Raw genomic sequence first — 22,707 nt, 5'->3', positions numbered from 1 at the left:
GGTATGATGTGTGTGTGTGTGTGTGTGTGTGTGTGTGTGTGTGTGTGTGTATATAAAAAATATATATATACATACATATATATACACACACACATATTTTTTATATATATACACACACATATGTGTGTATACACACACACACACACACACACACACACAGTGGTTCACTCACTTTCAAGACTCCTTAATCTTCCTTCTCAAAAAGATCCTTTACATTTCAGTTACCAGCTGAAGTTTGCTCTTTCACAGTTTTTAAAGAATGACTTGCTTAGTGTCTAGCAAATAACTCATTTATATAGTACATTAAAGCTTATAAAGTGTTTTCTTCAAATGGTCCTGTGAGATAGATAGCACAAGTATTTTGATCCCCCTATTTCAAAGGCAGAAACTGAAGCTCGGAGATGTTATGTGCCTTGTTCAAGATCACACAGTGTCAAAGTCATGATTTAAACCCAGGTCTCTTCAAACGCTAAAAGGATCATGCTCTCTCTTACCACCTTAACAAAAATACATATTCTATATCAAAAGTCATGTTCTGAGTTTAGACAGACCTACTTTTTGAACAACTGTAGTTATCAAGTAGATCCTAAATTCGGCAATTACCATTTATATTATCAGTATCTGCAGCTGATGGTAAAGGTTTAGATGAAGGAACAAGGAAAAGCAAGTCTAGGATAGTCAACTCTCTGTATTATTAATAGGATATCCATCACAATCTCCCCAACCCAGTCAAAGGTTCTTTTCCTTCAAGACATAGCTTCCCTTGCCATTTCTCTTCCATAAAGCCATCTCTGACCTCTCCATCTGGAATAATTGCTTCTTGCTCTCAACTCTAAAAGAACTAGATGTTGAACTTAATGTCTCTGTAATTGATTTGTCAACTAATAACTCACTGCCTTTTGGTACCTCTTCTATTCCTATGTTGGGTTGTCGCTTAAATCTTTTATTATTTAACTCTTGAATGTGTACGTCTTATCTTCCCAGGTAGGCACTGGTAAGTTCCTTGAGGGAAGGGAACAAGTCTAATACATTTGTATCCCATACTATGCCTTACATATTTACTGATTTGTCCTCAACTTACTGATTTTACTTTGAAAAGTACCTCTAATTCATAAGCATCCTTGCCCTGTGTGAGAGGCGAACCAGCAGCCTCTCCACCACCCTCCCCAGTCAGTAGCGTTCGTAACCGAGTGATCTCCGCAGCCAGGCGGTTATTTAACTCCTGAAAGAAGGGGAAAAAAAAATCAGCAAAACCCACAGTAGGCATAAAGATTTGTAAACCCAAGCATTGCCCCATCAGTGACATAATTATTAGAATCAAATTAGGCTACAAAAGAAAATGAAATCAAGTGTCCTAATCTTGTTCTAGTTTATCCTGTTAGCTCTAACTTCTCCCTAATATAAATATTCTACTACACGCATGTTCTCTCTCTGCCATCCCCTAATGTGGTGATCTCCAAAGTATGAATTGTGACATGGCCTCAAGGGAATAGATGTGTCATCAAATAATTAGAAGGTGAGAAGATGGGCTGCAAATCACTCTCCCAGCAACAGTTATTTGTGGGGTTGGCTCCAAGCCAACTGCATTTACCTATTATCCCCTATCACTTCCTCACTCCAACCCCGGCTTCCCCATCTCCAACCCCGGCTTCCCCATCTCCACCCCATTCACTGTGTAGGCTCCCATCTTCTCCCAACCATGATCTAAGCACCTGCCACAACAGCTGGAAAGATGCCATTAGGAAAATTTCCTCTTCTCTGGCATATCCACCCACTACCCACAATATCACCTTGTGGCTGGTACTCTGGGGCAGTGACTAGTGAGTAATAATTTTAACCATAACAAAAAAAGATTTTTTGTATACTGCTTTAAAAAATGCCATTTATCTCATTCTTTAAAAATGTCTATTTGTGTGTGTGTTTTAATGTGTTTATGTTTATGTATATATGTATGCATACACACATACATGTATACACACATATTTGTATAAGGAACAGGCTTCATGCTGAAAAAGGTCTGGAGATTATTGCCCTAACCAGACCCCCCACTGGGTGCCTCCCCTTCTTGTCTTCCCACCTTGCCCCGGCACCTGGATGCCTAACTGCTAACACAGCTTGGAGGAGAGTGAGTTACCAATTTCATTCCTTAGATAACCACCAGGCTTTACTATCTGCCTGCCGCTGACTCCTAAGTTCTTCTAGTTCTTACCATCTACCTTGCCTCTATGCCCCCGACCTGGAACTGCCATCTGACCCAGTATATAGCCTTTTCAAGACCACTGGACTTTGTGCTGCCTCCATGCAGTACCCCTGGGCCTTTCTACCATCCTACAGCTGAACATTCTTTTAGGTGTTCTTTCCCCCAATCAGAATGTTAGGAGAGCTCCTGGGAAGCAGCCAATGTACCAAGTTTTCTATTTCTGTTTTTAAAAATTTTCCTATCCTCAGCACTTAGCATAGTACTTGGCTCATACTAAGCACTTAATAAATGCTTTTTCATTCATTAATCCATAAATACCATGTTTATTCCTGATTCTGAGCGTTTGCTCATGTTTCCTTCCTTAGGAATCTAGAACATTCTCTTCTAAATTCCAAAGCCTATCACTTTAGGGCTAACTCAAGTTCCACCTTCCTCTAAGTACTCCAGCACTGATAGTTATCTGATCTGACCTAGCCTAGCACCAGTCTGTAACAATGCAAGGCAATGTTATAACTGTCTCATGTGCATGTATCAGCAGCATCACAGTCTTTCAGAGTGAGAAGAAACTTCTCATTATCTAGTCCAACTTTCCATCCAAAAGCAGGGATCCCCTCTAAAGATGTCACCAATGACTCTTTAAATTCCTGGGGACAGGGGCTGTCTTCCACCACACCTAACTGGGCTTTGGACACAGTAGGTACCCAACAAATATTTATTCAGTCATGTAGGGCTTGAGAGCAAAAAAGACGACAATGGTCTTAGATTCCGATTTCATTTTCTAAACCTTTCTTATAGGAGAAACTGTTAAAAGAAACTTGGGGAGAGTGAATCTAAATTTCCAAGACTCCAAAAGCTGGACTAATGGGGAAAGGATGAATATGAGGAACAATAGCAGAAGGAAAAGATAGAATATATCTCTGTGGAAAATTTCTTTGTTGTGGTCTTACATATACCACTCCTTAACTGAAGACTCTCACTCCTTGCTCTCCTCTCCATGGAGAGCTTTTGAATTTCTTACCTGATTGTGTGCATTGAGCTCCTGGTTTTCTCTCTGGCACTGGCGAAGGGCCTGCCTCTCCGCCTCCAAAGCCTGAGCCAAATGAGCATTTTCCAAGCATTTCTGAGAGTACTGTTCTGAAAGGACTTCCAGTTCCCGCTGGACTGATTGCAACTCTTCCCTGTAAACAAACAATGATCAAAGCTGACATTTCTACGGGGCTTTGAGGTTTACAAAGTGCTTTGTGAACATGATCTCATCTGATCCTCACAAGAACCCAATGGCTCTTGTATTCTACGGGTATTACTGCCCTCATTTTACAAATGAGGAAACAGACAGCTTTAGAAAGGTTCATCACATACTCATATAGCTAATAAGTGTTTGAGGCAGGGCTCAACCTGAGGTCACCTGCTTCTAAAGAAGCCCAGTGCTATGCCATGCTACTGGGACCCTATCGTTTTATGTAATCTCTGTAAAACTTTCTTCATAGGGTCTCTCAAATATTTTAAAAATAAGGGTACTTCCCTCTTTAAACACAATCAATGCATATTTGAGGCCTCTGATTCTCTGTCTCTTAAAGGCAGAAAGCTGTTAACCTTTACACATCTCACTTAATATGATAAATGTTCAACAAATGTTAGACAAACAGCCAGAAGCCCACGACCCCTGTGATTCCACTATGGTAAAGAAGGCCTGGGCCCAGAAGAAAAGGAGTCATTAGAGACAGCTGTTACTTCTCCCCACTTCCCTTTGGCCTCCATAGCCTTGTGCTTACAGAATTCTCCTCAGTTTCTGTAACACTGCAAGTGGCTTAAGATAAAAGGAAACCCAGGTGGGGTTGGAGTTAAAAGCAGTTGTGGGACCAGGAATGAGGCCAGGTCCCAGCTGGGTGAAAGTCGATGAAATAAAGTAACCTGCCACCAGCCACCATGATGTCTCAAAATCCACCCAACTGCTAAGTAAACTATTGAACATACGTGTTCAGAAAGTGAAAGACTATGATACAGAAAACATGCCAGTAAGTATTATCTGACAGAGAGGTTTCATTAAGTCCCCAGCCTTAGATTAATTTCCATATAAGAAAAAAATATTTTTAGATGTACAATTTGGGCAGTTTCACGTAGAAATAAAAACAACAGCCTGTATATATGGGATTGGCTAATACCTAACGTTATACCTTTGCCAACGTCCCCCAAATAAAAGAAACAATCCTTTATCTAGTAGTGTTTTTCTCAGAGGGTTCCAGGTGGAACTCATCTCATAAGTGGGTAAAACTGGAATTAAAGTTGAATATTCTTATTTGATGCACAAGCCCCTAATTTGAAGGTTCTTCCCTTGGAGAAAAGGGAATTGCTGGATGTATATCAGGGCTCTAGTAGTGCGGTGTTGCTGGTTAACTAGGTAGCCGTTCACCACGGTTGTGCAGAAACACTTGCCACCGAAGTGGCCTTTTCTTGCTAACAGCAGGAAGTTTCTCTCTGTCTGTTTCTCCCTCCCTCCCTCTCCTCTGCGTGTATACCCACATTCCTAAAAAAAAAACCGAAAAACAGAAACCACAACAAAACCAAACACACAGGTACTGTCTCCTAAGGGCCTCGATATCTGAATTGACACTGCTGATCTGAGAGCGATGTGTCTTCTCCAGCTCCCGCTCCATTTCTTCCCGATGAGCATTCTTCATTGCTTCGATTGCTGTCAAGATTGAAAAGAAACTTAGTGATTGCAAGGGGTTGGGGGGTGCAGGCATTCTTTATTTCAAGATGGTCTGGAGTAAGGTGTTTTTTTTTTAGTTTTTTTGTTTTATTTTTTCACATTAAACAAGTAACCTTCCCGAGGAACTTATTTCCTCCCAGTTAATTCATATGGCAAATAGCAATAACACGTTGTAAGGAATTTTTTAAGAGACTGAATTTTCTATGAACCAGCAAGCAGCCTAGATTTTCAAGTCATAGATCATTGGTTAGCCTGGCTTAAAGAGGCAGAAGGCAGAGCTCCTCAGGTTTCCAAAGAAATGAGACACTCTATTACATCCCTGCTTCTTAGGAGGGGGAGCAATGGAGAAAAGGTTCACCTCCTTCTACGCAACTGAGAAGGTGTTTTCTTTCTTTCTTTTTTTTAAGTTGGAAGAGAATGGGACTAATAAGATAATTGTTGGATTCAAATACTGGTTTCTAAACAATGGAATTTTTTATAAGTGAGTTTTTGGGTTGGTATATTTTCATCCTTAGGATAAAAATGGTAAGTCTCTTTGGAAATAGTAATTAATTTCAGGCATGAGTAATACTATGCTTCAAAGGAAGAGTACAACAAAATAAATTTGGTGGCACTTGCCTAGGACAAAGCATTGCTGAACTAAAAAAAAAAAAGGCAGGGGGATATCTTTGAAGCAAGAGCTTTACCCATCTTTATATCTTGGCCATTGTAAAGAATCCTATTTTTGGAGTCGCACTTCATTGTGATCAGTTTGTAGAAGTCTTTTCTTTACAGTATCACACTCTTGTGTCTGTTCAATTACCGTAAAATTTAAAGGCACACCAAATGGCCTAAGCCAAATGGGCAATAGCCAAAAAGGTACGGAACCAAGAGCAGATGCAGAGCCAGCAATGAGGCTGAGTGAGGGTCACTGGAGGCTGAAGGATAAAAGCCACCTGTTGGAGAACAGCCCAGCTGAGGAAAACCTCTTGCTAGGACATTACCCTGGACTCAAGAATGTTGTTGCATTTCTCTGCTACCTCACAACCACACCAATCTTGGGCACTCTGGAAAATCTCAAAGGTCTCCAACACCAGAACTTTTTCCAGGGAAAATTTTAATCGCTTCTCTAGGAACTAACTTAAAATCCCAGGCTCAATAAAAGTGACATCTTATCCAGTTTTAAAGAGATCTAGTCAAGGTAAGAGGAAGTTCCAAGTCTTGCATGCAAACTTGACTACCTGATATGGTCGCAGCTGTTTCCTCCGCTAACAGGCGATCTTTCTCTTCCCGCAGTTTCTCCAGTTCCCGCTGATGCTGCCTTTGCAGATCTTCTATCTTCTTCTGATGCGTCTCTTCCATAGCAGCAAACCCTCGTTCGCATGTTGCCTACAAAATGCAAAAGGGACTTGGTGCTTCTATTCTTTTTCTTCAGATCTAAGTCAGGATGCCAATCTATAAAGCAAGCAATACTCTTCAAGCCAGGCCTCTTGAAGCAGACTCACATCATTCACCAAAATCATGTTCAGTGGCAGAATTCTACTGAAGATGCAGTGATTGAGAGCACATGCATAAACTGGCTGGGGAAGGAATAGTCAAGGCAAAAGATAGCTGCAGAGGCTCTTTACATTGTCACTTGTGCTAAGGGGGACTTTTCACCTGTCCGAAATTTTAGCAAAAGATTTTTTCAGTGGAAAAAAAAAAAGGCAATCTTATTCCCATGCAACTGTTTTGAATTTCGTCACTATCAAGCGCAAAGCTCATGTGTTTACATAAATAAAAATAGGTCATATTGTTGTTGAGTTGGGTCTATAATGCAATAAAACTCAAGTGGATAAACTTTTTAAGACTGATAACCAACCTTTACTTCGTGATGGCTGAAGAGAAGGGGTAAAGGAGTTGGAAGATAAATTAAGAAAGTTGATACTTAAAGTTTGTGTTTTAAAGTGAAATCTCAAGGGACTCTGTTGCAAGGAATGGACAGCATAATTTGTAAAATGTGTTTAATACTAATAAACAGAACAAAACAAAACAAACCCAGTCTGGACTCTATTGCTCACTGTCATTATTTAATGGAAAATGCAGTGGACTAGAATCAGGCGTCCTGGGTTCTATTCCCAGCTCTGCCTTAAACTAGCTGCACTGACCTTGGGTTCAACTTTTCCTGAGTGTTTCCTCTTACGTAAAATAAAGAAGATGGACCCGATGATTTCTCCGATCTCTTCCAGCTCGAATTCTATGTTTTATGCCCCAATGCCGAAGTTTGATTCCAATTTTCAAACTTTCAAGTACTTTTAAGAGATTATTAGTAATGGAACTTAATTGCTTACAGAAGTTATTGCTGGCATTCCATATCTACACTCAATATAAATAAAGTCTAAGTGCCTTTTCAAGCTCAGGAAGGCAAACCTGCACTAGGCTGTGTCACGTGACTTAACCTGATGGCTTTTTAAATAGCTGAAAATTCATTTGGGAGTGGCTCAGTATTTTCAAACTGTGAGGGAGACAAGTCTTCACCAGGAAATCAAAGAACAGTCCCACGATTCCAGGATGGAAATTTTGGCCTGCCCCACCTAAGTCGGGCACCAAAAACAGATGTATGGTACTAGATCAATTCTGAAGGTGACTGACTCTGTTTCACTGCATTGACACATTTCCCCTCCTAGACCCTGAAGGATCTCTCAAATGCCAGGTTTTTTGTGAGGATAGGCCACGATTTTTAAAAGAATGGAAGAAATGAAAAGCAACAATTGAAGTGGTAGTTTAAATTGCACACTGCTGCTTGTTGGACTGTGGATCTGAGATCATCTATCCAGAGATCAAACTATATAGTATCTTTGGATATTTTTATTTTGGTCTCTAAAGTGACAGCTAAACTTGGTTCTGGTATAGCAATCCTTCCTAGGGATGGAGTCAGACTGCTTAACTTAGAATGTAAACTCTTTAAATAAACTCTAGAATTCTGTTCGGCATTTCCTCTCTTGTGTCAGGTCATTTGCTGCACATTCCTTATTGGGCATGATAAACGCTTTACTTTCTACTTTTTGTGAATCCCACTTGAGATTTTGCTGCTTCTTGGCACATTTTTCCCTTTTCGAAAGATGACCTAGTGATGTCATTAGAAGATTTCCATAACTGTAACTATCAGTCTGGGTCAGTGAAAGGTTAGAGGAGAGAGGCATAATCATAAGGGCCTCAGATTTCTGGAACCCTCACAGAGGAAACAGACACTAAAGTAAATGCCTCGCAGGTACCCAAGCCACCTCTCAACATAATTATTCTATACAACACAGACCTAGCTAGGCTCTCAAGCACATAATTTGCTTTTATAGGATTACCAAGTAATGGATTGTATGCTTTATGTCTAAAGGCCAGACTAATGAAGAATTGAAGAAGTTTACTCCCGGGGCAGTTAGGTGGCGCAGTGGATAGCGCACCAGCCCTGCAGTCAGTAGGATCCGAGTTCAAATCCTGCCTCAGACCAAACACTTGACACATACTAGCTGTGTGACCTTGGGCAAGTCACTTAACCCCAAATGCCTCACCAAAAAAAAACAAAAAAAAAGTTTACTCCCTAGAGAACACCAAATGATGGACTTTTTTCAGCTGCAGCAGCCTATTTGCTAAGGCACACAATCCAGTTCAACAAATATTAAGTACCTACTGTGTGCAAGGAACTGCATTGGTAGAAAAGGCCCAGATATCAAATCACACATCCTTGAGGTAGTGAATAAGTGTTCGCATATGTCCTATTTCTGTCCTAAACTATTAAGCTCAATGAGGGTAGGAATCATGCCTTACTTAAATTTTATATCTCTTTTCAGCAACTAACAAAGTTCTCTGTACACAGTTGGCACTTAATGAGTTTTGCTTAATTGAATTTGGCCGAGAAGCTGAATCACAGTTGGAAGGAACCTCATAGGTCACCTCATTCAGCCTAGTACAATTCTAGGTATATCAAAGAGCTCTATAAAAATTGATGTGGACAAACCAGACACAGAAATTTGATGAAATACACCATAACTAAGGTGGAAATAAATCCAGCAATGCTATGCCCTCAAAGAAATTCTCTAAATAAAGACATTTCAATCATGAAGGTGCCTGCCCATTTTATGTCACCATTATTATGCATAGAGTGTCTGGGTCTGAGTCTTTGGCTATTATTTTTTTCATCCTGAAACATTTTTTTCCTTTCTGATCTCTTGCTAACTACTAGTGTGATGTTGCCTAGCATGAGGCCTCATCTAAGCACAACTGATTAAACTGCAGGCTAAAGAAGTCAGATTTTTTTATATGTATATGTATGTGTCTGTCTGTCTGTCTGTCTATCTATCTATCCCACAGATAGGAGGCAATTAACCTTTATAGGAAGTATTGAGCTGAATGTAAATGCTGATTATAAAACCTAGAAATTTAATTATAAAGACTCACTTAGATCCCATGAAAGGGTAACTAACTCCATAGAGGATATGAAAAAAGGACACTTTTTTCCTTATCTCTGCAAAAGTTTCCACACACAAAAAGTTTTAAGATAAGTGAGTGCTTTCAAAAGACTTCAATGATTTATTTCTTCACTTACAACAGATACCACATAGCTGCTGCAAATGTAATCTGAGGAAGAGTTGGTAAATACTTCCTCTACTGCTATCCATTATTGTTTTCTCAATAAAATACAAGCTATCTAATTTCTCCATCTCAATACATCTATGCGCTTGTGTTCTGCATGGACTAGGGTTGCTCTTCAAGTCAGTCTTCATTGTGAACAAAGAGTTAGAATACAAAGCTGATGGTTTCTATCTGCTCTCTCAGGGTGGGAGTGATGAAATTTATGCAGTCTGGATCCTGGCTGCAGAGTCTGGCAGGAGAGACTGTCAGTCTGCCAGCAGCAAAGAAAATTCCTGGATACCAGAATTCTCCTAAGGATGCCATCGGGGGCAACTGTACCATAAAAGAAGGGCATTGGTCTTTTCAAAATTTTGATGCTCTAAATACAGAGAGCAACATGTTCTGGGGAGTTTGGATGAGGCTCATTTGGGGACCAGATTCTAGGAAAATGGAATTGATATGTGGCCTCTAAAGAAAGGGAAGTAAAAGTCAGACAAATATTTAAAACCAATGTTCTGATGACTTAAGAGCAGGCCATTATACACATTATCTGGGATAGTAACCAGTAGAGCCCAGTGAACTTAAAAAACAGAAAGACAGAATTGTTCTATGGCTACAGGTTGAACTTCCAAACCTTGAGCGGCTGCAAATTTGTTCCCTAGTAGCTAGAGGAAGTAGGAGAAAGAGTGTGGATGGTTTAGTACAATCCATCACCACTATAGGCACAAGTCAAAGGACCTAACTATGTACCATTACCTTTGCATACAAAGGGCAGTGCATCACTTAAATTGTGGTCATGAGGACAATTAGGGGAAAAAGTGATTTTTCAAAGTTGATGAAAAAGGAAATAGGTAAACCCATGTATGGCAAGAAAAAACACATATTCTCATGAAGGAAACTTATAAACTGAAAGGTCCAATCCAACCAAGAGTGGAATTACACAGGGTACTGTATGAACTGTGCACTGTATGTCTCGCAAAAATTCTTATTTCAGAGGAAAATCCCATAAAATTCTTTTAGAACTATCAAACACGAAAGGGCAAAACAGATCTTTGAATTGCCCTTTAGCAAAGGTGATACTTATTTCATAACCTTTCATTCTAAAAAGATCTCAAAAATAAGGGATTAGCTTGAGGCCGGTGGTGCCAGTTCTTTTATCAAGACAGAGGATAAGGAGGGAGTCTGGGAAAAGGAAAAGAGAGGAAAAGCAAACTCTAAAATGCAAAACTGCTTTCATAGGGAAGTCATGAAAGGGGCATCTCAAGCAGAAGGAAAAACATTATGCAATGTTCATGTCTGATAAAACAATAGGAAAAAAGCCATGGAAATGTATTTTCACCATTTGTCTTTCTTCTCTGGGAATAGCAGCTCCCCCACCCACCCTACGAAAAATGACCAAAAGCTTTTCTCTGAGGAATCTTTCCAAAGAGAAGCTATTTTTCTCTTATCCTTTTGCTAAAGTCAAACTGAAAGACCATTACCAGAAGCCCTGAGCAATGTAATAAGATTGCATCATGGCAAACGAAGAACACATGTAGTTAACACAATTTAAAACATAACCATTGTTTCAAGGCATTCAACTTAGAATCAAGCCATTGCTTAACTCCAGCCTAAAAGCCAAAATATATCAGGAAAATTCTTCCCCGAGCAAACAGGAACATTGCATTGTTTAAAAGGGTAATGCTCTCCCCAGTAACTATTTTGTAAATTAAATGATGCTTTTAAAACCTTCAGATTCTCAAAGTCTTTTTGGTATTTTTCCCTCAGAGTTGAGGCATTTCCCTCCAGGTCTTTATGCTCCAGCTCTTCCCTCATGACGTTCATCTTGGCCTCCAGCTCTTGGATGCGCTCTCTCAGCCCGGTCATAGAATCTGGCTCACCTTCAGTCACTAGCATGGCACCATCTAGTTGGTCTGGCGGCCAAATGTGATGGATGGATTGGGGCTCTGTGGAAGGTGGTACTTCTGAGTTCTGCCTTTGGTAATGGCTCAGTGTTTCTTGTAAGCACTGCAAGTTCTGAGTATAATGTTCCTGCAAGGTCCGAAGTTCTTCTTCATGAATTATCTGCAATTCTTTTATTTTCAGCTGGAATTTGTCCTCCAGGGTCTGCATTTGCTCCACGTGAAACCTTTCCATGTCCTGCTTATCTTTCACAGATGCATCGAGTTGACTCAGGACCCTGGTTCTCTCTGCCTGCAAAGTGTTTTTGGTGCTGTTTAATTGTTCCACCACGCTTCGGATCTCCTCTTCATACCGATCCTGCAGAGCAAAGATGCTTTCACTGTGTTTACTTTCCACCTCTTCCAAACACCGCTGCTGGCAGTCCAGCTGAGCAACTTTTACTTTCAGCTCCTCATTTTCCCTTTCAATAATGGAAATCACTTCCAAGTACTCATTCTTCTGCTTGTGAACAAGTTCTTCATACTCCAGCCGAAGGGCAGCAATGGCCTGTGTCGGTTCATGGTACGAGGCATCCACACTGTTCTTCCAGGACTCTTTGTAAAACTTGAGCTCCCTTTCATACTCCAGCCTCATTTTGCAGACTGAGTAACAAACCTGAGCCTGAACAATAGCATCTTGAACTAATAAGGAAGAATAACAGCCAAGGTGACTTAAGCAACTAAAATAGGAAAGGCTTTGTGAAGCCTTGAGAAGCTGCTGACAGTCACTCGAGGACGCCACTGCGGGAAGCGAGATGACAGCAGACGCTATTTCCTCTAAGACCTGGGCCCTATCCTTCAGCTGCTGGGCAATCTGCTCATTAAGCGCCACACTGCTCTGATCTGGCAAGCCAGGGCACTCCCGTGATCCACCCGAGTCTGGACCCGGCAGCATTTCTGATGAGCTCCAGTCCCCAGTTACCACCAGATCTCCAGTAACACCATCAGGAAAACCAAAGGTTTCTGAAATCTGTTGCATTACTCTTTCAAAATCAGGAGTCCTATAGGCTCTCAGGATTTCACCTAGCACACACTTATGTTGTCGAAGTGCAATTCTGGTCCTGTTGAGGTTGTCTTCAATGCTCTCTAACTTCTGGTAAAATGACTCCCTCATTGACTGTGCAGTTAAACCAACTTCTGCCCTGATCAATGCAGTATCTGCTATTGCCGTGACAAGGTCTTGCGGAAAACTGAAACGGTCAGCTTCTGATTTATCTGCTTCCTCTTCCCTATGTGGTTCCAAATGTTTACTTAGTTCCTCTATCTGGTTCCAAAACTCACCTTCCAGTATTAATTTTTTAGACACGGTATCTGCTAAGGATGCAGCTGTGTTAACCACATGTGTAGGTTCCATCGCCACCTTTGCTGTCAGGTAAATCTCTTGGAGGATATGGGAAATGTCAGAATTTGTATTTTTTAAGGACTCAGCTATCTGATTGATCAGTGAAGCTTCAAAAGCAATTCTCTGAGAAAGTAACCTTAACTGCTCTTGTTCAGTCAGTTCAAGGACCTGGGGTTGTACCTGTAAAGTTGATTTCCCTTCATTTAATAAACTGCCCTCTCCTAGCGAAGCCTGACTCACGGCATTCGAAGAGGATGGTAAGTGATGTAAAACCCGGATGGCATTGGATAAAGTGGCCTCCAGGCTGGCCAAAGTAGCCATACACAAATCTTGTTCTAGTTCTTTTTCAGCCTTTGGCAAAGATCTCAGCTGTTCCCTGCATTTCTCTAAACAGGTTAGGGCCTGACTGTTTTTTATTTGGAAGTCCCCCAGCTCACCAACATGGTTTTCTACCATCTTCAGCTTTTCTTGTCTTTCATTTTCTAGCTGTGAAACCAAGGCACCAACTTGGGATAAACTGACTTGTAATTGTTCATGAAGCTGTGATTCCATACCAGCCCACTGGTGGTGAAGAGCAATTAAAGTCTCTTGATTTTGACCCTGTTGACTCTCCAGTTTCATAGTCACATCTTTGAGCTTTTCCTCAGTGATATAAAGTTTGGTTTCCAAGGAATGTATTATGGAAAGATACGTTTCAGGGTCACTGACTCCAGAAGAGATACAGCTAGGAATAGGTTCTGATGACATGCTCTCTTCAGAGAGGGACCGATCCTGGCTGGTATCTGAAGACGTGCTACTTGTCCAGTTCTTTTCTGACCCTTCTGGATGAATGTATTTTTGGCACTGGATGCTAGAAAAACGAATTCTCTGCCTTTTAGCACCTGGGGCTCCTCCGTCAGGCTTCACAATAGTTTTCTGATGCCCTTGTTGATCTTGAGGCTCTGTTGACTTGAGGGAGGCGGTGGCATCTTCCAGGCCTTGCTCAGAGAGCTCACCACACACTTCCTTCTGATCAGCTTCCTCACTCTGCAGGGGTGTGTGGTAAGAACCCAGTGGTGCTTCAGGAGCTTGGACGAGTGGTCCCAGATCTGCAGAGCTGTCCTCCTGCGTGTCCAGTCTAGTGGATGGTTCTTCCATGTCCTTAGGGCTGCCATCAGCAGCCTTTCTTAACAGCTCCTCCTTTGCATGGAACAGCTTCATTTCCGTTTCTTCCAGGCTGCCACCCAAAGCAGCCATTTTCACCAGAGCCTCGTGGAGGTCCTCATCTTTCTTCTCCAGAATTTTCTCATGCATTTCCTTGATGTGTTTCAATTCCTCTTCCTTTTCTTTCAGGACTGTGTGCATACCCTGGAACTGATCCAGTACTTTCTGATAAGACTGTTCCAGAGTCTGATAATCCACCTCCCATGATTTGAGTTTTTCTTGGAGTTTAGCTACTTTGTTATCAGACTCTGCAACTTGATTCATCAGCTCGGAGAACCGTTGCTTGATTTCATCCCGTTCTTCCTGAAGACTCTGAATGTGCTCAGCGAGCTTCTGGATGCTAGCCTCCTTCATCTCCAGCTGCTCCTCCAGCTGATGAACAATCTCACTGCCTTCAAATTTTGCACTGAGCTTCTCTTTCTGAAGAATTTCCATCTGCTGCTCGTGGTCTTGAAGCTGATCCTCATACTCACAGGCCTTGTCCTCGACCTCCTTCAGGTTCTGCAGCAAAGCCTGTTTTTCCTTCTCACAGCTTTCCAACAAAAGCTCGTAATTCTTCTGCAGCTTCTCCTCCATGAGGGCCTGAGCCTGCTCCCTGGCCCCGAGCTGCTGGCTGAGGTCAGCAATTCTGTCCTGGAGCCTCTGCACCTCCTTCTGATGGTCTCGGTGTAAGGCCTGCTGCATCTCCAGGTCCCGCAGCTCCTGGGTCTTCTCAAGGAGCAAGGCCTCCGCACTCCGGAGCTGCTGCTCGCTTGCTCTCAGCTGGAAGCTCAGGGTGCTTTCGCTCTGCTGCCACTCTTCCAGCTGCTCTGTAACTTTTTCCTTTTCCATCTTTAAGTCACTCCTGAGCTTGGCCAGAGCCTGCTCTTTGATAGACAGTTCTGCAGCAGCATTGCTCAGTCTTGCCTGCAGCCGTTGGATTTCAGCCTCATGGTGCCGGATGATGTCCTTTGCCTCCCCATAACTACGTTTCAGGGACTGAATCTGATGATTGATCAACTCCTGGCGCTGGCATTGGGTTTCAAGCTCACTTTGGAGATCTTGATTGACTTTATGGAGCCTCTGCCAGGCACCGGATGGTGAGGTGGCCACCTCAGTCTTAAAAAAATTGATCAAATATTAAATTAGTAACACTCTTGGTGTTCATTTCTGAGTGTCACACCTCTGGTCAGGATGGACCATAGAAAAGTTCCTTGGGTTGGCCCATCTTGGATGGCCTTTGTCCTTTGCATATTTAAAATTTTTTTTTTATTTTATAAAATTCAACAAATCATCTTAGTTTTTTAAGCAATTGCTTCCAGGGAGACAGGAAACACGGACAATAACATCAAACAGCTCTAATATATAACAGAGTCTAAGAGAAATCAACCAAATCAAACTGAAAAATGGAACACACCAATAAGTAAAACGAAGACAAAACGACAAGAGAAAGGTCAGAAGTGAGGACAAGAGGGAAAGAGGGGAGAAATCTGCAATTTTTTGTTTGTTTGTTTTGCAAAACAAAAAGTGCACAGTTCTGGATAGCAAATCCTGAAAGGAAAAAAAAACAATGAAGTGACGTGCAAGTAAATGACATCACTTCCTGCCAAATACAAGAAGGGAAGATGGCTGCTTGGGATGACATTTCTGTAGGCTGCTCATTTCTTTTTGAAATGTTACTAAATCCTGTAACACAGAGGATTTAATCTTAACCTATAAATAGACAAATGGAAGGGGATGGGAATCATAAAGAAAATAAATGACTAACAAAACAAACAAACCTTTGTAGAATTCAAAACAAGGAAGTGAAGCATGCAAAGAGGAAAAAAATGAAATAGAAGGCATGCAAAAGTAGACAGAACTAATATTTTTTCAAAAATTAAAAAAAAAAATGAAACAAAGATGAAAAAAGCAGCCCAGCCTAAAAATTTGGCCTGCCTGTGGTACTCTGTTTTCTGGTAAGGAAAGCCCACAGATGTGACACTCAGTTACGTTTAGTTAGAATCCATGCTTAAAACCAAAATCATGCAATACTGCCCTCCCAGCATGTTAGAGAGCCCACCCAGAAAGGCTGATGAACAACCTCAAGATATCTGAATGATAAAGTGTGCTTGTACATTTCTGACTCCTGTTAGTGTTTGAGAAGTCTCCAAGCACTATATAAATCATGAGAAGTAACAGCAATAAATCAAAGGAAAAGTTAGTACCCAAGGACTGAAACTGGGGGCTTCAGTGAAAGATTTATGCAATCATCCAGGTTAGCCATAAAGAGCATTTATCAAGAAAGCAATGTGCAAAATCTGTTATTAGTCAGTAGATACCACTAACAGCTAACGAGTAGTGATCCCACATACTTAAATGGTTCAATTTAGAACCCCAAACTGTTGGGTTTTTAAATAGGCCATATAAGAACAGTCAAATAAGATTTGAGGGGCAGCTGGGTGGTGCAGTGGATAGAGCGCTGGGCTTGGAATCAGGAAGACTCATCTTCCTCAGTTCATATCCAGCCTCGGACACTTACTAGCTGTGTGACCCTGGGGAAGTCACTTAACCCTATTTGCCTCAGTTCCTCATCTATAAAATGAGCTGTAGAAGGAAATTGCAAACCACTCCAATCTGTTTGTGAAGAAAACCCTACATGGGGTCACAGAGAGTCAGACATGACTGAAAAATGACTGAAAAAAGGGAAGATTTCAGTATCATTTCTGTGGGACAGAGAACTAAAAATCATTACTATTTCTAGGTTCAAGGTTGTATAGGACATGAAATTAAAATTTAAGGGGGTTGGAACAATGAAGGAATTGAATCACATTTCGGGGGGCTACAAACAGGATTGAGGAATGTCCAAAGAGCCATTAGTCCACAAGCTCAAACTAGTCAGGGCAAAAGGGGAAAAGAAGGAAAGAGAGAAAGAAGAGGAGAAGAAAAAAGAGAAGGAAAGGAGAGAGGGAGAAGAGAAAGTAAACAAAAGACAAAAAAGAGAGGAAGAAGGAAAGAGGAAAGGGACAAGAGAATGGGAAGAAAGGGAGACAAAAAGAAAAAGAAAGAAGAGAGAAGGGAAGAAAAGCAAAGGAAGAAATACATGCCCAGAAGGGGAAGCAGTAATGCCACTAGACCCACATCTGAGGTTGGTTCACTTTCTGGTTTGATTGTCCCTGTTGTACCAATTCCTGGACTGTTTTGGAACTTGGCTGTATAGAAGGTATGTGAAGACATACTCTACTTAAGTAGGTCTTTGGCTGGGGTTTAGAACTAATTTTTACTATACAGAGATGATAGCTGTACTTGCTTTATAATTCTAGGTCTGAAAGCCAAAGACAGGAAGATCTGCCTCAGGAAAAGCAGTGGCCAAGCTACTACTAGAGGTGACAGAGACCACAGAAAGAAGCCACAGCTGGCAACAATGAAAAACTGAGGCCAAAAGAAACATCTGGATCCTGTCAACAAAGTCATGACTGTTTTGTTCTGGGGATGGGAAGGGGAAAGAGAAGAGACAGTGAGGCAGTGTCATCGGGTGGCGGAGGGAATCTGAGGAAAGCTTTCTAAAACCCCTACTTGGTATCACAAAAATCTCATTTGCCTCTCTCAAAGGCTAGCCATCACACTCACACTGGCTGTTCTAACCCAGAAGAATGAGGGCCCCCAGAAAAGCTTCCAAGAAAAGGTATTCAAACATCTCCACCTCTAGAGGAGACGTGAGGGTCCCAAGGCATATTTCTTATTTGCTTTTGTTCTATCTCAGCTGCCAGCTGACCTCAATGCCAAAGAGCAATCTTTATGGTTCATAGGCAATCATCTTTCCTTATCTAGATGGAGTATTCTGGGAACAAAGAGCACTTCTTTATAGAACTTTCAGAAACTCATATCAATTTAGTACTTGACAGTTTCGAAAGTGCTTTCTGATCCTGACCCACAAAGCTGGGAGAAATAATGCACACAGTGGATGATGTGTTAAGTATCAAGAACAAAAGGATGACATTTAATAGGAATAAATGTGAGTTAATTAATTAATTTTAAAACGTAAATTATTCCACCTAGGTTCAAAGATTAAACTTTACAAATACAAGATGGGGAAGGCATGGTTGAATGGCATTTCATCTGAAAAAGGTCTAGGTGGGGTTGAGTTTAATATAATGCGATATGGTAGGCAAGAAAGTTAATGCAGTCTTTGAAGTATAATGGCCAGGACAAAGGAAGTGACAGTCCTCATGTACTCTTCCCTGGGCAGATTACATCTGGTTTATTATCTATGCTCCTATTAGTCACTGACCCCATGGAAGTCATTTTGCTTCTCAGTCTCAGTTTCCTTATCCTCAAAATGGGGCTACCATCTTACCTACCTACCTTTACAGGTTATTATAAAGATAAAGAAGATAATGTTTGTAAAAAAAAAACATTTTGAGAAGGTAAGAAGAAACATTTGTTTACGTGTTTTTTTCCCACAGCTGATTATAAGTTCCTTGAAGGCAGGAACTGTTTTTCATTTTGTCCTTGTATCTTCAGCACATACTAAGTGCCTTGACCACAGCAGGCAAGTAATTAATGTTTATTAGATTGAATTATTATAGTAAATATTCACTGAGTACTCTGAGAGCCAAAAGGAAAGAGAACCCTGTTTCTGCCAGATATGAACAACTGTTTTTCAAAATATATTCCTTCCTCTCCACCCTCTCCCCACAAATTTTAAAAAAATATTATTAAATAAATTCTTAAATTTCAGGTAAATTCCTTGAATATAGAACCAAGGCTTTAGCTCATACCATGTTGACTAAAAATCCCCAGCCCATATGTGAGGAAGGCCTGAAGAAATAAGTGTTTAAAGAGGCCACATTCCAGAGGTCAGGTTTTGCACGTTTCTAATAGACCTGGACACAAATGATATGCACCTTTACACTGAAGCCCAGTGAGCATGAGTACAATAGAAAACAGCAGATCCCCTTCTGTTCTCCTACCTGCAACACGTAGCCCTCCCTGGCACTCTGCTCCCGACCCAAAGCCACCTTTAGCTGATCCTGCAGAAGTCGGTTCTGTTCTAAGAGATCTGAGGCTTCTTTCTGGCTCTGCTCCAGCTGTCGGGAAGAAGAAAAAAATCCAGAACAAGGCAAAAAAAAAAACCCAAACCAAAAACCCAAACAGACAAAAACAGGATAATGAGCACAAGAAAAAACCAACAAATATATTTCTGGATTCAATTGCTGCAAAGATAAACTAAGTGTTTGTTAGAATTTACAAATTTTAGTAAATACACCTGACTGTTCCTTTGATCACAGCATCTTAGGAATAAATAAGCCAGATGGATTGATACCAACCACAACCAGATGCTGTGTTATGTACCCTATGGCTAAAAGGAACATACTTCCCCATCTTTTCCAGCCTGGCTCTGACACAAACCAGTCAGCTGATAGAGTTTGAATGAGGAGGCCTGTGTAAGAGGCCGAACACTTGACACCAGGGAGCTGATCCCATTTACAGGCATGTGCCAGTACTTTTGTGGAAAATAAAAGGCAAGCTGCCCACCTCTGCTAGGAATTGTGTTCATAAGACAACCTTTTCTCCTTTTGTTTTATCAGAAGTGTGATATCTTCACTATAGGGAGTGTCCAGGAATGGACACTCACTATCAAAGGAGAGAGGAACCTTCTCTGTAACTTAGAGTCTCTTAGAGTTGCCTAAGGGCACGAAGGGGTGGGGGATTTTTTCAGGGCCACAAAATCAGCATGCTCATGGATAGAACTTGAACCCAAGTCTTCCTGACTCCAGGCCCAACTCTATCTACTATGCCACACTGCCTCTTACTAAGACAGAAGAAATGCCATCCATTTGTGAGGAAAAAAGTCAATGTAATCCATCACTCAGTATATGACTAAGCCTCCTCAATGCTCACAGGTGAAGTGTTTTGTGACTGCTGTGTTTAATTTAATATATACAATCTGTAAAATATATTCAACTGTATGTGGTTTTACATACAATCCTTAGTATATTGAAATATTTGGGTTTGCTGATGTTTGTCAAATTCACAATTAAAAAAAATTTCTCAGTCATCTCTTAAACTTCAAATAAAAAGACAAAGTGAGCAAGTTTAGACTCTCCTTCATGGCAGCCTTAAAACTAACTCTATCTCTTCGGGAAAATCAAAAGGAAATCTTTTTAATAAGGCATTTGACTAGACTGGTAAATGGCATCATTTCCTTCCCATCTTGGAGAAAGCCATTTTCTAGTAGCGGCTACAAGACAGAATGAAAATGGTTTTCCAATTGGTTTTCCAAATCGAAGAAAAACAAACCAAATCAGACCCACACTGATAAAAGATGAGGGAAATTATGGGCTGTGTGTCACATGACCCTGCAGCAGTCTTCTTTTCTAGGATAATACAGTCCAAGAGGTTCCTTTATGACAAAAGAGAAAAGTTATTCCAATGTCCAGCTCTCCAGAAAGAGGCCCTTCCCTCTCTCTCACCCTGACAAATATTACCTCCTTCTCCAACAAGGAGGTTAGCTCCTGTGTTGGGAGTCGGTCACTGCTATCTTCTGAAGACAGGTGTAAAGGGGCAATGGGCACTTGTTTTTCCTCACGAAGAGGGGTAGTCTCCACCTGATGCCATCTTTGCTCAATCTCCACATGGACATTCTGTGGCTTCAGCTCTGTGGCCACTGGTAACACCGGACTCCTGTCCACCTCCATCCGTAAGATAGTGTCATCCGCACTTGGCCCATCAACAGAATCAATCATCTCAAAGCGTTTACGCCGCTCTTCTCTCCGCCGCGCACGCTCCTTCTCCAGGTCCGTTAGGTCCATTTCTGAACTCCCAGGTTCTCGTATCTTAGAGGAATCTGTGGCATTGGCCCTTTCCTGAGCCAGGGCTTGCTGGATAGGGCGAAACTCAGCCCAGTCAAAGGTTTTAGAACGTCCCTCTCGCCTCCTTTCCCGGGCACGACTCCTTTTCTGCTCAGGATCCAACTCGGCTTGGTCCACATCCTGTTTCTCACTTGGCTTTGGGCAGGCCTCAAAGGAAGGGCTGGTTTTATTCTTCTCTTCTGGCAATGAGCTATTTGAAACAAAACATAAGGAAAGTATCTATCAGTCGGGCACTCTCAGAGTGTCAACTGTCCTCACCATTACTCATGCTCTAGATGCTAAAGTTAAAGATGCTGCTATATTTAAGTGGCAAACAAAATCACTCAACCTAAGACACTTTCACTATTTCTTATTTCCACTACAGTTCCAGCTTTAAGTTAGAAAATAAGAATTAAAAAAAAAAACTAAAAAACCAAAAACCTCCTGTTTTCAGCATCTGTCAGTTCCTTCATGATCACTCAAACCTGATCTTGGCTGTGGAAAAAGGGGTAGAAGTTGACCTATGTTATCCCTTGCTATTTAGAAACACACACAGTGTCCCTTCAAAGAAACAAGTACAGGGAGGAGAAGGAATTTTAATTATGAAAAAGGCAAATTTTGCAGTTCAACTGGGATTGATCAAAGAATAGGTCACAGCAAATAACCAAGAGCAAATTCCTAACTTGGAGTCTTTCAACTGCAGAGTTGAAACAGCCCTTCCTACTCTGTTAAGATGCGATTTCGTTAAAGGTGATGTTAACTATTTTTAGCGGCAGACGGAACACAAGAAAACAAGATTAAGCGCCAGGGTAGAGGACAGATACAAAGAAAATTTACCTATTCTTAAGGATCAAGCTAAACAGAAACAAGAAGACTGAGCTAAGTTACGGAGATGTTTAAGAGGCTAGCTACCTAACCTGTATGAAACAATTTAGTTACTGTTCTACCCAAAAGCCTGGGGACTTGGGTAGGGGAAGGAGAAGAGGGAAGACAAGTGAAATGTTTAGGCCCCATCCAACTCTCTAATTATATTTATTCATTTATTTGTTTATTCTTTAGGCAATTGGGGTTAAGTGACTTGCCAGGGTCACACAGCTAGTAAGTGTCAAGTGTTTGGTCTGAGGCTGAATTTGAACTCAGGTTCTCCTGATTTCAGGGCCAGTGCTCTATCCACTGCGCCACCTAACCGCCCCCCAATTTTTTTTTAAAGAGGTGAAACCAAGATGTTTTTTGTTGCAATGGACACTTAATTTCTTATTTTCTGCAGGAGACATCAGACTGGCCTAGGGCATATTGCCATTGGTGTCCCTTGGGTTCAGGAAAGGCCAAACAGTATCCTAATGCAATGACATTTTTAGCAGCTGGCACTGTGAGCTTTTGCTGTCTCTTCAGTTTGACCCTTAAAGAAGCTTATTTTTGAATAATCAAGGCACAAGGAAAACTTAGAAAATGAAGGTTACTTTTCTTAAGGACAGAGAGCCCATAGGTATATGCATTAATTTATAGAAATCCCCATGATTCTGGCCTACTTGCGATGAGTTTGGACTGACCTGAATTACAGTTATCAGTATTCTACCCTACTTGGTCATGAAATACTAATTGGGAAGGCCCAAGAAAATGACATACCCACTAAGAGATCCTCTGGGATCAGATGACACCATCTAGTCTCACAAAGACTATCAAGGTGCAAGTTACGAAGAGATGATCAATGGGTCCCTGAAATTTCTTATAGAAATTCTGCCATAATTATATCCACAGAGGACACCATATTATCATGGCAGCTAATTAGCAAAGAAAAAAAATTTGGAGTTTCTAAGTTAAAAGGAAAACATTAAAATATTATACTCATAGATTAAATGGCTAATAAAGCCTTTACATAGAACTCATGCATACCAACCTTGTACTATTCAGAATTA

The 22,707-nt window shown here is 41.2% G+C and overlaps 1 protein-coding gene across 1 annotated transcript in view; it reads right to left on the bottom strand.

The window, feature by feature from the left end:
* MPRIP (myosin phosphatase Rho interacting protein) overlaps positions 1–22,707 on the bottom strand; it is a 186,045-nt gene that overhangs the window by 13,674 nt on the left and 149,664 nt on the right. Inside the window, exons 14-20 of the mRNA XM_027874439.1 lie at positions 20,429–21,002; positions 18,911–19,027; positions 11,223–15,077; positions 6,131–6,278; positions 4,772–4,889; positions 3,219–3,378; positions 1,103–1,222 (exon numbers count right to left, since the gene is read on the bottom strand). Coding sequence (XP_027730240.1) covers positions 1,103–1,222; positions 3,219–3,378; positions 4,772–4,889; positions 6,131–6,278; positions 11,223–15,077; positions 18,911–19,027; positions 20,429–21,002 — 5,092 coding nt within the window. The remainder of the gene's footprint in view (positions 1–1,102; positions 1,223–3,218; positions 3,379–4,771; positions 4,890–6,130; positions 6,279–11,222; positions 15,078–18,910; positions 19,028–20,428; positions 21,003–22,707) is intronic.

This window comes from Vombatus ursinus, unplaced genomic scaffold (genome assembly GCF_900497805.2).
Source record: "Vombatus ursinus unplaced genomic scaffold, bare-nosed wombat genome assembly UNPS02014807.1, whole genome shotgun sequence".
Taxonomy (NCBI): domain Eukaryota; kingdom Metazoa; phylum Chordata; class Mammalia; order Diprotodontia; family Vombatidae; genus Vombatus; species Vombatus ursinus.
Note: the sequence above shows the minus strand (reverse complement) of the source record. Positions and strands in the feature narration are given on the sequence as shown.